This window comes from Vicugna pacos, chromosome 16 (genome assembly GCF_048564905.1).
Source record: "Vicugna pacos chromosome 16, VicPac4, whole genome shotgun sequence".
Classification (NCBI taxonomy): domain Eukaryota; kingdom Metazoa; phylum Chordata; class Mammalia; order Artiodactyla; family Camelidae; genus Vicugna; species Vicugna pacos.
This window is the reverse complement of record NC_133002.1, coordinates 28,857,695-28,872,364: the sequence shown is the minus strand read 5'-3', so window position 1 is coordinate 28,872,364 and position 14,670 is coordinate 28,857,695. Positions and strand designations below refer to the sequence as shown.

The 14,670-nt window shown below is 47.7% G+C and overlaps 1 protein-coding gene across 1 annotated transcript in view; it reads right to left on the bottom strand.

Moving 5' to 3' along the window:
- Positions 1-8,624, bottom strand: part of LOC140686264 (trafficking protein particle complex subunit 9-like) — a 109,657-nt gene extending 101,033 nt beyond the window's left edge. Inside the window, exon 1 of the mRNA XM_072939979.1 lies at positions 8,439-8,624. Coding sequence (XP_072796080.1) covers positions 8,439-8,461 — 23 coding nt within the window. The 5' untranslated portion in view covers positions 8,462-8,624. The remainder of the gene's footprint in view (positions 1-8,438) is intronic.
- Positions 8,625-14,670: the final 6,046 nt, after the last annotated feature.

Below are 14,670 nucleotides of genomic sequence, written 5' to 3'. Positions count from 1 at the left end.
GTGAGGGAGTCACCTGAGAAGACACCCCACTGCAAGCAGCTCAGCCAATCCTCCTCCCTCATCCTGTATTGTTAGAGCAATGTGTCTAGGTTACTCTTATTTCAATTAATAGCACTTTAACTGCACATCTGATCATCTCCATCAGACCACATTACCTCCAAGTCACAGAAAATCATTCACTGACTGGAGCAGCACCAGGACATAATGGTGATGGATCAGGGAGTCCTACAGCATTCCAGCCTGCAGGCACAAACCCCACATGTGCCCTGGTGATGTCCAGAAAATAAAATGCATGGAAATATCTCACTGCTGGTACACGACATCTGACCTCAAATTGCCCGAAAATCATGCTGGCAAAGCACTACTCAACCTTCTCAGTACAAAAAAAAAAAAAGCTAAGAAGGCAAATTTAGGCTCTTCCATTGAAAACCAGCAGCCACCACTGCCAGTATTTCAGCTGGAATGCTCCTGACTTTGAAAACCACTGCGCAGTTACTTTTCAAGCGTGAAACTCATATATATATACCACGTAGAAGATATTGCAGTAGGATTTTTTTTTCAAAATTTCCACTTGCAACATTAGCACAAGAAAGTTTATGTTTAGGCTTAAAAAAAATCAATTATCCTCCACTTTCTTAATTTTGAACTTATTATTATTTTATAAATGGAGCTATGGTGCGTATTTAAAACCTTTTGATTTCTGAAAACAAGACCTTTATGACCTCACTATTTCAGAGCAAACTTTAACGATTCTGAGAGGTGGGGCCTGGGGCGCTCACTAACAGCTCTTTAAATACTGGCAAGGATGTGCTATTAAGTAATGCAAAGGCTCTAACTCCACATTAGCTCAGAAAGCAAAGAAACCACACCAAAGTCTTCCTTAAATATTGTTATATTCCTATTCTTTTGAATATTAAAGTTCTTAAAATATATGATGTTTTTTGAAAAAGACAACAGCTGTATTAATTTTCCTCTCACCAAGAAAGCAGTCTTTATCAGGAATAAAAACCCCTATGGAAATCAAAATGACAGGACGTTTCTAGCTAAGTGAACATCCAGATATGAACACAAACCTAAATCCTACCAGATCTCACTCGAAGGAGCTCAACAAAGGCCTGGGCAACCCGGGAGATTAGCTCTTTTGTTCCAAATGTTGGCTGAGCTAAGATCATCACACTAGGCTTGGAAGGAGAGAAGAGGAATGTCCACCTGGCGGCCTCCATCCGTTTTCTTCCAGCCACAAGGTGCCTCTAGGGCAGCCCCGCTAACAAGCCCCACATAAGGAAAGCCGGCATCCACACTGCCCCTGCCGTCCCGAAGTAGCCCCGATGCCCATATCCCAGCCTGTGAATGGTCTTCTAATGATCCCCCAGTTGGTGGCACCCTCCCCCTCTTCCCTGCTACACACAGATACACAGAGCCATGACAGCCTTCCCAAAGCACAAATTTGATTACATCAACCCCACTTCAAACACTTCAGAGGCTCCCTGGTAGAGTTCTAGCCCCACCCCAGACCCTGCTCGCCCAGTCTCATCTCAGGACATAGGTCCCCAGTGACCTCAGGAGCCCCCAGACCTGCTCCTACTTCCCACTTGCCTCCAGGCTCATTTTGACTGTTTCCCAAGGAAGCCTTCCCTCCCTCCAACCTCCACAATTTGTTCCTCTCTTCCTAAAACATTCTAGGCTAAGTCAACTTCTGACAATGCTAAGTTCTCAAGAAGCAAACACATTTTGCTTACTAATGTGGCTACACTCTGTCTCCCCTAGACTCACTGAAGTGCACGTGTTATGAATAAATGAATGACGGGTTGGGTCTCAAAGGGACCGACATACCTGCTCTCGCCCGTCCCGACCCTTTTGTCTGTAGTATATCTGAAGCAAAACCAGAAGTACCTTTCCTTAGGGTCACTTTCTGTTGACACCCTTCACTGCCTACTGTGTCAGTTCTAGTAAAACTCAACTTCTTCCAAAGCCCTACACCACGGACACTCTCCAGTGTCCTCCCCAGCAGGGGCTCCCTCCACCCTGGACCGCACAGGGCACTCTCCCCAGGTCCCCACGCTAAAAGCCTCCAGGCCTCTACCCGGGCTGCACCTGCGACCTGAGCCACATTCTTGACTCCTTCTCCTGGCTGACTCTTACTCTGTCCTCACAACTGAATTTAGAGCCCATTTCTTCCAGGAAGTCCTCTCTGATATTGTCCTTTAGGTCTTGTCTGGCCTCTATCTATAGCAGCAGTACATGGTGACCAACTGGGTGTTTGCCCGCTCCTTTGAGTCCACGAACCCTTGGGGGCCATGTGGGAAGGAGTGAGAGATTACAAGACGGGTGGGGGAAGCAAAAAGCAAAAATCACAGCCCAAGTCCCAAATTCAAGGATACATTCTCAGAAAATAGTATAAACTATTTCACACGGGTCCAATTTGGCTACTATTTTTGTGGCTTGGGGACAGCAAAAACTTGGTGTTCTAGTCCAAAACCCAGGTTACATGCAAAGAAATGTATATATTCATATCCAAAGGAAACCAGAGCTGCTCAACAACAGTTTGCAGTTAGAACTGAAAGGAAATTTGATAAAGGCAACCTCTCTCTCTCTCTTCTTCCTTTTCTAGCATCATATAATTTTAGAAGTATTTGCGTGACTAACAGATGGCTACAGCCCGTGATTCTGCACTGAAGTGTTTGGGGCTGAGGAAGCCCAGATTACATTCACTCTGTAAGTGCAATCACACCAACACACTGATAGGTGCCGTGAGTGGTGCAGCTGATGTTCCAAAGCAGGCAACATTATTCTGTAAGAGAACTCTAAATAGAAAGGAAGAAATGCAATGTCCTGTACTCAATTTCATTTGTAATATGGGCCATTAACTGATAGTATATCTTGACTAATGAAACCCAAAAATAAATTGTCAACGTCGATTTTCTTCATCTGACCGTTTTATGCTAACATCGGATATTAAACCCTCACTCCATACGGAAAGCTCAGGCCTATGCTGCAGCACAGTTACATCCCGTGGAAGAAAGCGGATCAAGGGAGAATTGGAGAGTTTCCCTTCAGAAGCTGCAAAGTGTGGTTTTGAACCTGTACATCATTTGCAACCACGACATCGACAAAGGAGTTAGACGTTACCTCTGTGGGGCGAAAATCACTGCGTGCTTCAGAACCATCAAACAACGCTGAGATTTGTAAAACAGTCCAGAGGCGCTTAAATCATACTTTTTCTGAAAGGCTCCAAAACTGACCCACTTCACCATTCCAGGTATAACAGGGAAGTACTGGAAACAGTAGAGAGAACATGCCCTTGAAGTCTGACAAGGCCCTGCTTGAATCCTGCTACAGCATTTACTAGCCGCTAAATGGACCAATTCCTTAACCCCTCTGAGAAGGCTTCCCAAACCGCAAAAGGGGGCTGCCACCGCCCACCTGGGAGGCATGGATGTGAACGCAACACGCAAGTAGGGCGGCCGACTGGTACCTGACACGGGGCCTGGCTAGTTTCCCTCCGCTGCCCTTCTCCCCCTTTAAACTTGCACTGTTCCCCCGGTAATGATCAAGCCCCTGAAACAGACTACCCATATCTTCTGTGTATCCCTGGATACATGCCTTACCCTTAGGAGGCCAGAAAAACAACTGCCTCCTCCCAAGTCACTAACAATGTTCTTAAGAGTCTGGGTATTTTTAACTCTATTTTTCAGGGAGACTATTCCAGAACTTTCCAAGCACCATTCTCCAGGTTGGCTCCCCTCCCAGTGCCCATCCCTTCTCACCTCAGATCCTCTGTCTAACTGCCTTCTGTTCATGGGAAAACGAGTCCGGTATGGTGGGGCTCCCAAGGCCTCCCTCCCTCCCTCACAGGTGATTGTGACAAACTTCTCCCCACTCCTCACTCCAACTCTAGCTTCTGAGGAGTCTACCCTCCCGGACCCTGCAGACTCTGCACCTTCCCAAGATGCACACTTGGCCATGACCCTCCCTTCAGATTTCTTCCTGGCTGGTCCTGCCCAGCCCCCGGCCCATTAAGGATAACTGGCATTGCTTTGACAATGGCAAACGCCACTGACTGACACACCAAAGCTGCATGGTCTGGGCTTTCCTCCAATCCAGACACAGTCCTACCCCACCTCAGCCTCAGTCTGCAGCCCTCGAGATGATCTAATTCACATGCAAGGCTGTGAACAGCAGCTAAGAATGTATCTCTAGTACGGCTCCTTCACCTGAGCCCCAGGCTCATCGACCCGAGTGCCTCTTTGAAGTCCTAACTTGGATGACAAATGGCATCTTAAAAATGCCTCATGTCCACCATTTACTCTGGAATTCCATTCCTGGCAGGTATCTCCCAGACTCCCCATTTTAGTAACAGCCCCAGCACCCACCGAGGTGTCTGAGGTCACATTCAATTTCCACTGTTCCGTCCCCCCCAGCCCTGCCCTGGAATCAGTCTGTCAATAAGCCCATCTCAAGTGTAGTTCTGCAGGGACCATGGCCGGAAACACACAAACTCACAGCATGGTGCACTAACAGTCCTCCGTAGGGTGCTCCCTGGAGGGGGAGGCATCTCCTGCCGCTGGTCACCTCAGAAGGCACTGGATTCTCACACAGGAGTCCCAGGAGGAGGGACTCAAGGTTCTCCCATGGTCTGAGCTTTGAAGGGCCCAAGGTCTGGGGGAGCTCCTAATTAGCAGACACACTTGCCAATGAGCAGATGAAGATGAGGGAACCCATGCAAGGCTGTTATCACGTCAACTCATGGGCTCTCAGGGGCCACGGGAAAGGCCTGTGTCCAAGGTACAGCCCGGCCTTCACAGATCCCAGCCTGCATTTGCCAACCCGGACAGCCTAGACTCCATCTACTTGTGACACTTACTTCTGTTCTGTTCCCCACCCAGATTGTGATGGACTCATTCAGATATTCTGGCCTGTCTCAAGCGAGACAAATTCAGTGAAAAATGAAGTGTCCACATTTGGACCAGAGCATGAAAGGAGAAACAAGGCCTCATGTTCAGCATGATGGTGGTGACCAAAGAATTCCGCCAGGTGAGATGAACCAGGGTAGGGGTGAGAATCCAAGGTCCTAGGTCTGCCAAATCATCTTCTTTCACGGTTGTCTGGGGTGTTGGAGACTGACTAACACAAACTAACGACACGGCCGTCAGTGGTGGACGTCAGCTGCAACAGAAACGGATTCAGCTCTTTACTGCCAACATGGGTTAAAAGTAAAGGCCGAGGCAGGGAGGTCTCCACGGCTGCTGAGGCAAACCACAGACCCAGCTCTGAATGCCCACTGGCTGGAGCAGAGAGGAAGCTACGGCCCTTTTAGCAGTCCCTGTGTCCAACAGATCCAGGTGAGCCAGCTACTTAGGAGAAGGCCATGTTGTCCTGATACTCAGAAAAACCAGCCTAGTAAAGGGAACAAAATAGTGGCATGGATTTTAGACCCAATTCTGCCCCTTTATGAAGGCAAAGTAATGTAAATGGCACGGGGAAGTTGAATGTAAAAAAAAAAAAAATTAAAGAACCAAACGGTGACCACTTCCTCCAACTGTGGCCCCTGCAGCTGTCACCTCCGTGGCGGCCACTTCCTCTCCAGTGACCGCCGGCCAGGAAGCGCCGTCACGCACGTCACACAGTGACAGCCAGGAACCGCGTGCCGAGCACGTTTGTGTAAAAGCAGGAATCGAGCAAAATGCTGCAGAATTAAACCTTACAAGTTTAAATACTCCATGAAAAGAATGCCTCAGCATCCGCCTAAATCAAATCGCATCTTACTTCTACAAAACAATCAAACAAGTTTAATAAGAGCGCATTTGTCACCAAATAAAAGGACGACCAAACATGTTCCTCAAAAGCAAGGATTTCAACAGGTATCAAACACCAGTGGGTGATGAGCTAACAAAGCAAATATTCCAAAAAATTAGAAAATTAAAAAATGACTAAGATAATAGATGGATCAAAACAGCTGTTAAGTTGTTGCTTTTTAAAGCGATGGAGACGCACGGAGGGCAATCTGGCTATTTCCAATGCAGGGTGTGCACAGCCCACATTTTCAGAAGCAACAACATGTTCACTGGGCAGTACAAGTGAAAAAGGAATAAAGAAAAAAGAAAAGAGGAACAAGAGAAAATTAGAAACACACAAGAACAAAAATGATTTTGACTGCATGTACAAGAATTTACGTGAGTGTGTGAGGTCAGGGACGCGGGGATGGTGAGACCCACCCTCACCTCCTGCTCCAGGGAAAGCAGGGGCCTGAGGGGAGCGGCGCTGCCAGGGGACCACAACGTGTTCAGCGCCCCTAACCAAAATTCCACCTACAAGCGTCGAGGCAGCTTTTGAGCTACAAATTTTGGTCGCATTTCAGTCTGGACAGATTTACCCACTTCCACCAAGAGTAGCAGGAGAGAATGAGGCTCTGCTCCTGCACCAAAGCATTGTTTAAAAAATTAATGACTGTGGAATAGTAAAAGCAACAATGGAGTAGAAGTGACTGGAGGAGAATATGCTTGACCCTAGCTCACTGGCCGCGTTATCTCACTGACGTTCAGATGCTGGCTGAGCCCTTATGGTACCAGAACAGACAGACCCACAAGGAGGGAAGTTTAATGCACTGAACCACTGTGGGCTAAGTACACATCCGGCTACTACGCTAAGTCCCAAGGGCAGACTTCAAAAGGCAAAAACAAGCTGGCATTTTCTGGTGGGTCTGCAGACTCAGAGACAAGCATTTGTTGAGCAAAAATGTCACCAGTGCCTCCTATGACAAAAGAAGTGGCACTGGCGTGGGGTCTGGGGCAGGGCTCCAGGCTTCCACTTCTCACTCACCAGTCTGTCCAGGGGGAGAAGAAGGTCCCTGCTTAGGTTTCGCTGATGAACCTACCTTGACTAATGTCTGGGGCCTCAGCAGGAGTTGACAGATGAGGTGAACGGAGCCAGACTCTGTGTAGCACAGTGCTGGCAGCTATGCCCTCAGCAGTGCCCAGGCTCCTAAACATGTCAGCTCATCTCCAAGAAGTAGATGGGGATTGCGGGCATGTAGATCACAGGGCCCTGTGAGGACAAGCACAGATCATGGCCATGACATGCCTCTCCTCTTCCTTAAGCCATAGAGGTATGTCCGGGGAGGAACAGAATATTCATCCAGAGCTTGCTAGGTGGGCTCTCGCAGGTGGGACTCGGGTCCCCCGTGCTTTTCACTCACAGGGCTGGTCTAGACATTCTATTTATCAATTCTCTAGCATCTTCTCCTCCAACTTACCAACAACCAGAAAGTAGGATCTGATCTTACGTAAGTTCAAGAATCACAGAGCACCTCCTCCAAAGCGGGCCTGGTAGCACATGCCAGGTCCTCTGACCGTCACCTGTGGGACCACCATGAGCCCTCTCCAGACTCAAGGACAGAGGCCGTAGGCTAGGGGGACACAGCTTCCCTCACTCACCCCAGAAAAGGGGACCACGTCTCGGCAAAGGCATCTCACCCTCTTCTGCCCGAGGGACAGCACGATAGATACACAGGGAAACAGAGCAGAAGGTGGGGGGGGAAGGCAGCCCAGAAGAGCTCGTCTGTACTTCCGAGGCAAAGTGGGGCCTTTGACTTAATCACAGGGACAAACTGAGAAAGAACATTTCCCTGCTCTGTCCCAAACACCGTGATACGCCTTTCCCTGCATAAGGAGTTCATTCAGAAGTCCCTGGCGGTGTTTCTGATGTCCTAAAATGGCATGGTGGCTGTCGGGCAGGAAGAGACTGCCTGAGCTGAAAAGGTGTTGGGCCTGGGAGGCAGGTGACAGCGGATCCAGCAGCAGCTCAACCCGCGCCTCGTTTTGCCTCTCGGGGTTCAGCATCTCATCTATAAGCAAAGGGATGAGACTGTCCCAGGACAGGCTGCCCAACAGAAATGAAATGAGAGCCATGTAAAGAAAGTTTCCCAGTTGCCACGTTTAAAATTTTAAACAAAGAAACAAACCAACAAACAAAAAACAAATACTAGAATGTGATTTTAAGAACAGATCTTACTTAATCTACTGTATGTTAAATACTATCATTTTGACATGTAATCAATATAGGAAGTAAAGAGATAGTTTATATACTTTTACTAGACAAGCCTCAGCGTCTAATGTGCATTTGACCTACAGCACATCTCAGCTCAGTCCAGCCTCCTCCCCAGTGCTCCTAGCATCCGTGGCTTTGGCTACTTTCTTGGAAAGCAACTCCAGGGTTCCCACCATGTTCCTGGCTGTAAAGCGGGATTAAGTGTCCACACTAACCCTAAAAGGATCTCTCTGAAACAAAGGCGGATTCTCTTTGAAATGTCTGTAAAGCGGCGGGCTGCACCTCCCCTCCCCTTGGCTACAAGACAGACTTCTTCCTTGCTGATCCCTTTCTGGATGTAGGGAAGCAATCCGGCACACAGCCAGGGTGGACTGTCCTCCAGGTAAACTTACCTGCTCTCTGTGTTCAGTCTCATGAATTCCTCCTTCTCAAACGGGATGCAGAGGAGGGGGATCTTGTCCCCAGATATCTTGGGGCCACCATCCAGCCACTTGGACTTGAGCAAGATGAAGAGTGAGTCAGTGAAGTCCTCGATCCTCTTCTCCACCACCCTGCAGTCCTCTTAGTTTGAAGGCAACGTCGGTGCGCGGCTACTCGGCTACCTCCCCATGCTGCACAAAGACAAAAGCTAAGAGTCATTGAACGAGGTGCCATACAGCCCCTCTGCACGTGCAGCTTCTTGAAGGCCTTGGCAGAGAGACAGTCGGTAATGGTGACAAGGCCCACGACCTTGCGGTGGGTCTGGAAGATGCTCCACCCATTGTCGGGCACATAGTGGTGCCTGTAGTGCATACAGTGTGTCCACTGTGAGCCGCATGGGCTGATATGGCTCACCAAGGTGAGTAGCTGATAGATGCAAAAGAAATTCTCCTCTGAGATGATCTCTATGGATTGGACCACAACGGGACGAGTCTGGTGGTCCTCAGCACACTGCACGTAGTCAGGGATGCTCATGTTGCAGGCCCTGCCGAGAGGGGAGAGGAGATCGAGGTACATAATCTGCTGTGTGCTACGGGCCCATCTGGGTTGCGGGGACCTGGTGTGTACCAGCCAGAAAGCAAGGGAAGCCAAAGCAAATCCAACGGTACAGTTTGTCCTCAGAGTCTGCACATGGCCACTGTAGCTCGGATCACATTACCCAGCTTTTGGCCTAGGCTTCCTGCCTCTGCAGAGAAGGGTCACTTCTTATTTTATATTTCCAAGCACCTAGCAAGGCCCTGATGCAAAGTCACTGCTCAAAAATGCTGAATAAAGAAATGAACAAAGGAAATGCTTTCCCCAACCCCCTTCAGCAGAATATAAAGAAAAGGACCACAGTAGGATCAAAAGATCTGGATTTCTATCCAATTTATTTGAACCCTTAAGCTTCATAATAATGGATAAGAAAACTTGCCTTGGGGAAGAGTGTACAGTTCAGTGGTAGAGCACATGCTTAGCAAGTATGACGTCCTGGGTTCAAACCCCAGTACCTCATTTTAAAAATGAAACAAATAAATACACCTAATTACCCAGCTGAAAGTGTATTTTTTAATTCAAAAGTCTAGAAGCACCTTGCAATTGACACAACATTGTAAACTTGACTATACTTCATTTAAAAAAAAATCTTTGCCTTAGAAGAATATATCTGGATTACAGACGTGTTCAAATGTAAAATGCCTAGGGTACCACCTGCATAAAAGTAGGTGACTGTACAAATGTTCTATCCCTCCTTTATGAGCTATACTTCCTTTGGGTGGCTTATAAACTCACAGAGCTAATTTTCTCAGATTAAAAATATAAATATTACCTGATTCTCAGTACTGCTGAAGAATCAGATAACCCTAAGAAAGCATCTGACCCACAGAGATTACTCAATAAATGTTTGTTGAATGAATGAATAAACATTCAAAGTGAATGCTGCTCCCTGTCACAAGCCATCATAATGGTACTGCCTGGAAATCCCAAGCCCACGTTCACCCGACTCTGCACTAACAATGTGGGTGACCTGGGCAGGCCTGTGTGCTTCTCTAAGCCCCAGTTTAATCATGAATAGAAATAACGGCAATAACACAAACCTCAAATTGTTAGTGAGTCAGTAATTAATTGTACCCCAACACTGCAAGTTGGAACCATTAAGAAAACTGGGCAAAGTGTCCACATGCCCTCTCCATATAATCTCTTACTACCACATGGGAATCTACATTACATCTCAAAATAAGAAGTCTAATATTTTAAAGAGGTCATTGAGGTTAGGTGAGCTCACTGTCTCAAATAAGGAACACACAGTACAAATAGGACAATGCCCAGCCCATGAGATACACTCAGTTAACATTCCCACTGAACCCACTAGTCCCTCCAACTTCAGAGCAAGAGGATGGGTCCTCGTGGCAACAGGCCGCAGCACCTGAAGCTAACAAAGCTAATGGTGTCCACTTAAAAGAGCACCTGTCACCACCCTTGTTCTAATTTTCTATTTGTAATTTTTTTCTTTTCATTAAATTGAAACTCCCAATTGCATAGAATTCTTATCAGATATCATGATGGCAGCCCTTCAAAACCCTGACCACAGAGATCATGATGGCAGCCCTTCTTGGTGAAACAATAAAATGAAGAGCCATTTCCACAAGACCTCTATGTAAATCTACTAGGGAACTTCATCCTGGACTGAGGAAGAGGACTGGGGAGTAGCGGGTAAACTGGGGCATGCAGAAATAGGGGCCTCCTGTCCCACAATGGACTTTAGACTCACCCTCACCCTCCAGGAACTTCAAAATACACACAGACAGAGTGCTATGGACAAGAATTTTTTTTAAACAAATCCCTGAATCCCTAGCAGGTCTTGTTTCTACCGAGACACAAATGTCTTATGTGTATAATGTTTCACAGAAGCCTTAAAATATTATCACCCCAACTTGACCCATCAAGAAACTGAGGTAGAAAAGTTTATCACATTCTACAAGATTAGAGAGAGGCCACGTCAGACACCGTACTTAAATCCAAGTCCCTGCTTGAGTGCTCACACTAGAAAGTGTCACATACTGCCCCTTTCATGCCCTCTCCCTGCAATAAATCCCTGAAGAGTCTTTTCTGTGTCACCTGGAATCAAACTCACATCAATTTTTCACAAAGAGCTATGTAACTCCTTAGAGGATTTATCAAAATCTAAAGGGTTGGGTTGATAGGAGAAATTTGCATTTTCTGTTTCTCAAAGGAAACATGGCTTTAAAAGAAACTGAAAAGTACTTATCTAGTCTAAACCCTCATTGTGCACAGGAAGAAACAGAGGCTCAGAGGAGAAGAGGAAAGGGCGTTATTAACAAATATTGCCTCAGCGCGGCACCAAGCCAGCCCTGGGCACTTCTAGGGGAGGATCTGGAAGGCCCAGGAGAATGAGTGTTAGAAAATAGAAAGAGAAGAAGCATATAAGGCCCCGTCTCTACACCACCATACCATGAATTTCCACCAATTACCCAGTATGGGTGCAGCCAATATTAAGGTTGTCTAAACAGGTTACTGAAACCTGGAATTCTCAACCATAGTGGAAATTCCAGCATTTACTGTGCTTTTTTCCCAGTCCAACCATCAATTCTGTGGACACTCTGTACCAGGGACTACACGAGGCCTGGAGTTCTCCCAATTACAGATCTCTATTACCACGTGTGCAAACCACATAAAGGCTACCAGAAGAAAAGCGCCCACAGATAAGATGGAATTACTGAAACCGAAAGCAGCCAAAGAACATATATTACTAGGAAAAACGGTGCTCCTAGAAATGGACTCATGGACATAGAAAGCAAACTGTGTTTAGCAGGCAGGAAAGGGGGGATTAACAGATACAAATTAGTAAATATAAAATAAATGACAAGGACCTGCTATATAACACAGGGAAATATATTCAATTTCTTGTAATGAGTTATACTAAAAACAATCTAAAACATATGTATATACATATGCATATGTTTATAACTGAATCTCTGCTGTACACCTGAAACTAACATTGTAAATTGACTACACTTAAATAAAAAATAATTTAAAAAATAAGTAAAAATAAAAGCAACGCCATTAAGAAAAAGTAAAAGAACACTCTAATCCCCTTAGCTGTAGGTGGTGGAGAATTCTGGTTGCAAGCACCAAGTCCACTGGATCACTCCAGCACTGGCTGTCACTCTTTCTGACCATCAGAGAGTCACTTGCTTCACTGAGGTTACTTTTCTCTTCTGTGAAAGGCTACAGCTGCAACTAACGATGTATAGAATCTCATCATTCACAAGCCCAACAAGTAGTGAGGACTTCCCATGGGCCCGGCTCTGGACAGAGGAAAAGATAGGGTCCGAGATATATTCATGGGTAGAAGAAGTTTATGCCTTAAAGACATTAATTCTTCCTGTTTTGATAGACAGATTCATTGCAATTCTGATTAGAATTCCTACCAGATTTTTCTTGGAATGTAACAAGTGAATTTATGGTCAAGAATAGCCAAGAAATTTCTTTAGAACCACCACTGGGGAGGGGTGGATAGGTCATTAATTTCCACTGCTCTTTCTGAAGGGATAAAAACGTTCTGGAATAATAATGGTTGCACCACTGTGAATATGCTAAAAGCTGCTGAATTGTACCATTTAAATGGATGGAATTCATGGTGTGTGAACTATATCACAATAACACTGTTACATGAAGAAATATTTCTTGACAATTATTTTTCTGTTTATACCACTAGTCGATCACACAATTTAAGAAAAACAAAAAACCAAAATAAACCAAACACTGCCAGGAGCTCTTTAGGACTGCAATATCCCTGGGTCTCCAAGGCCTCTGGTGGTGCTGTTCCTCTTAACACACACTAGCTGGGCTGGGCTAGTTAGGGACTGTAACTATCTTTTTAAAATCGAGGATCACTCCTTTCACCCTGGGAGAGGGAAGGAAGGAGGATGTCACAGCCTCATGCCTTCAGCTCATTTTTAACAGAAACAAGCCCTGCTTTCACCACTGTAATCACTCTCACTATAAAAACACGTGACATCTACAAGCACAGCCATGATAACACCTGAAAGTGTTCAAGGTACTTACCTGCAGCAGAAAAACTGAGGGAGGAGACAGAAGCTCGCTCAGCACTGAGGCTCCCTTTTCCCGACTCCAACTGGAGAAGCAGGGCGTTACAGCCTGAGGCTCTCAGCCCAGGGAGCAGTGCCCGCGCCACTGAGCTGGTCCTCCGGGAGCGGGAAAGGGAGAGGAGGGCTGCCCCGGGGGGGAGGGAAAGGGGAGGGACGGGGGCTGCAGCCCTGCTCGGAGGCCAGCCCCAGCCCCAGCCCCCCGCCCCATCCGAGTCCGCAGTCCCCGCCCGCCCGGACACAGCCCTCCCAGGGGCGTGAACGGGCCGGCGGCCAAGGAGAGGAAGCCAGGGAGGAGACGACTCGCGGGCGGGAGAGGGGAAGGGGACGCCAGCCGCGGACTGAGGGGATCCCGGCTGGGTGAGAGGTGGCAGGTGCACACCTGGCCCTTGGCAGCTGTGGCCGGGGCGCCGGGGCAGGTGGCGCGGGTAGAGGGGTCTGGCCTGAGCAATTCATCTGAACACGGGCTGACTGGCGCCCTTGGGGACTGTGACAGGCGGACCGCCCTCCCGCAACCGCCTGAGCACTTTTCCGGGAGCCCCCCACCTTGCACTTCCACAGCCAGAGGCCCCGGCCCCAGACAGGAACCAAAGGCCTACCGGGCGACAGAGTTGAGAAAACTTTGGGCCCGATCCCCGGCTAGGATATGGAGCTTCCAACCAGCGGACCACTTGGCACTGACTGCGCATGCGCAGGAGGGCCAGCGATCCTCTCTGGGTTCTGTGAGAGAAGGTGGGACAGGGAGGGAGGGAGAAGATGGGAGCGGGTGGAGAGGACGGGAAAATTGGAGAGATACAGATGGACACGATGAGCAGAGAGTAGGGAGGGATCTGGAGAGGGGAGGGTCTTAGCGGAGTTGGAGAGAAAAAGCTTTACCTCTGGGGCACCCCTAGGCGGCAGACCTGCCTCTGTACCCTTCTGTAACCCTTCAAGTCCCGCAGCTCAAGTTTTACCTCCCTGATCCAGCCCTCCATCGGATGCTTCTGCAGAAACCTTATGGGGATCACACCCATTGCCCCCACGCGGACCTGGGTTTTCTCTTGCTCTGAGAACCAAGCACCCGCAGGTGTTGTCGCTCAGAACTACCTTGGGAAAGGTACATATTCCCCTTTTACACGCTGGGAAACAGGCAGGCAGGATCACTGCCTTAGCTCCACTGTCCCAGGTGTTGGGCTGGCGGGGAGCGGGATGGTACAAGATCAGAGCCCCAGACAGAGCAGACTGCCTGAGTGTTGGTGCATAGTCCCCATCCCTCCTGGGTAAACCATACCCAACCCTAGTGGAAACATCAAGGGCTCACAGTAGTTCCCTGGGTGTGGGAGAGCTGTCCTCATGTGAAGGAAAAGTCCAGCTGGGCTAACAAGCTAAGTCACAAATCTAAGTGTGATTAGTGTCGGTTTAATGATCTAAATTCTGCTGGGCTATCTCATATATCTGAAGTTTAGTGTCAGTTTATTGGGCTAACAACCTAACTCGTAATTCCAAGCTCAACAAGTGTCAGTAATGTGATCTACTACAAATTGATAAGCTCCAGTAT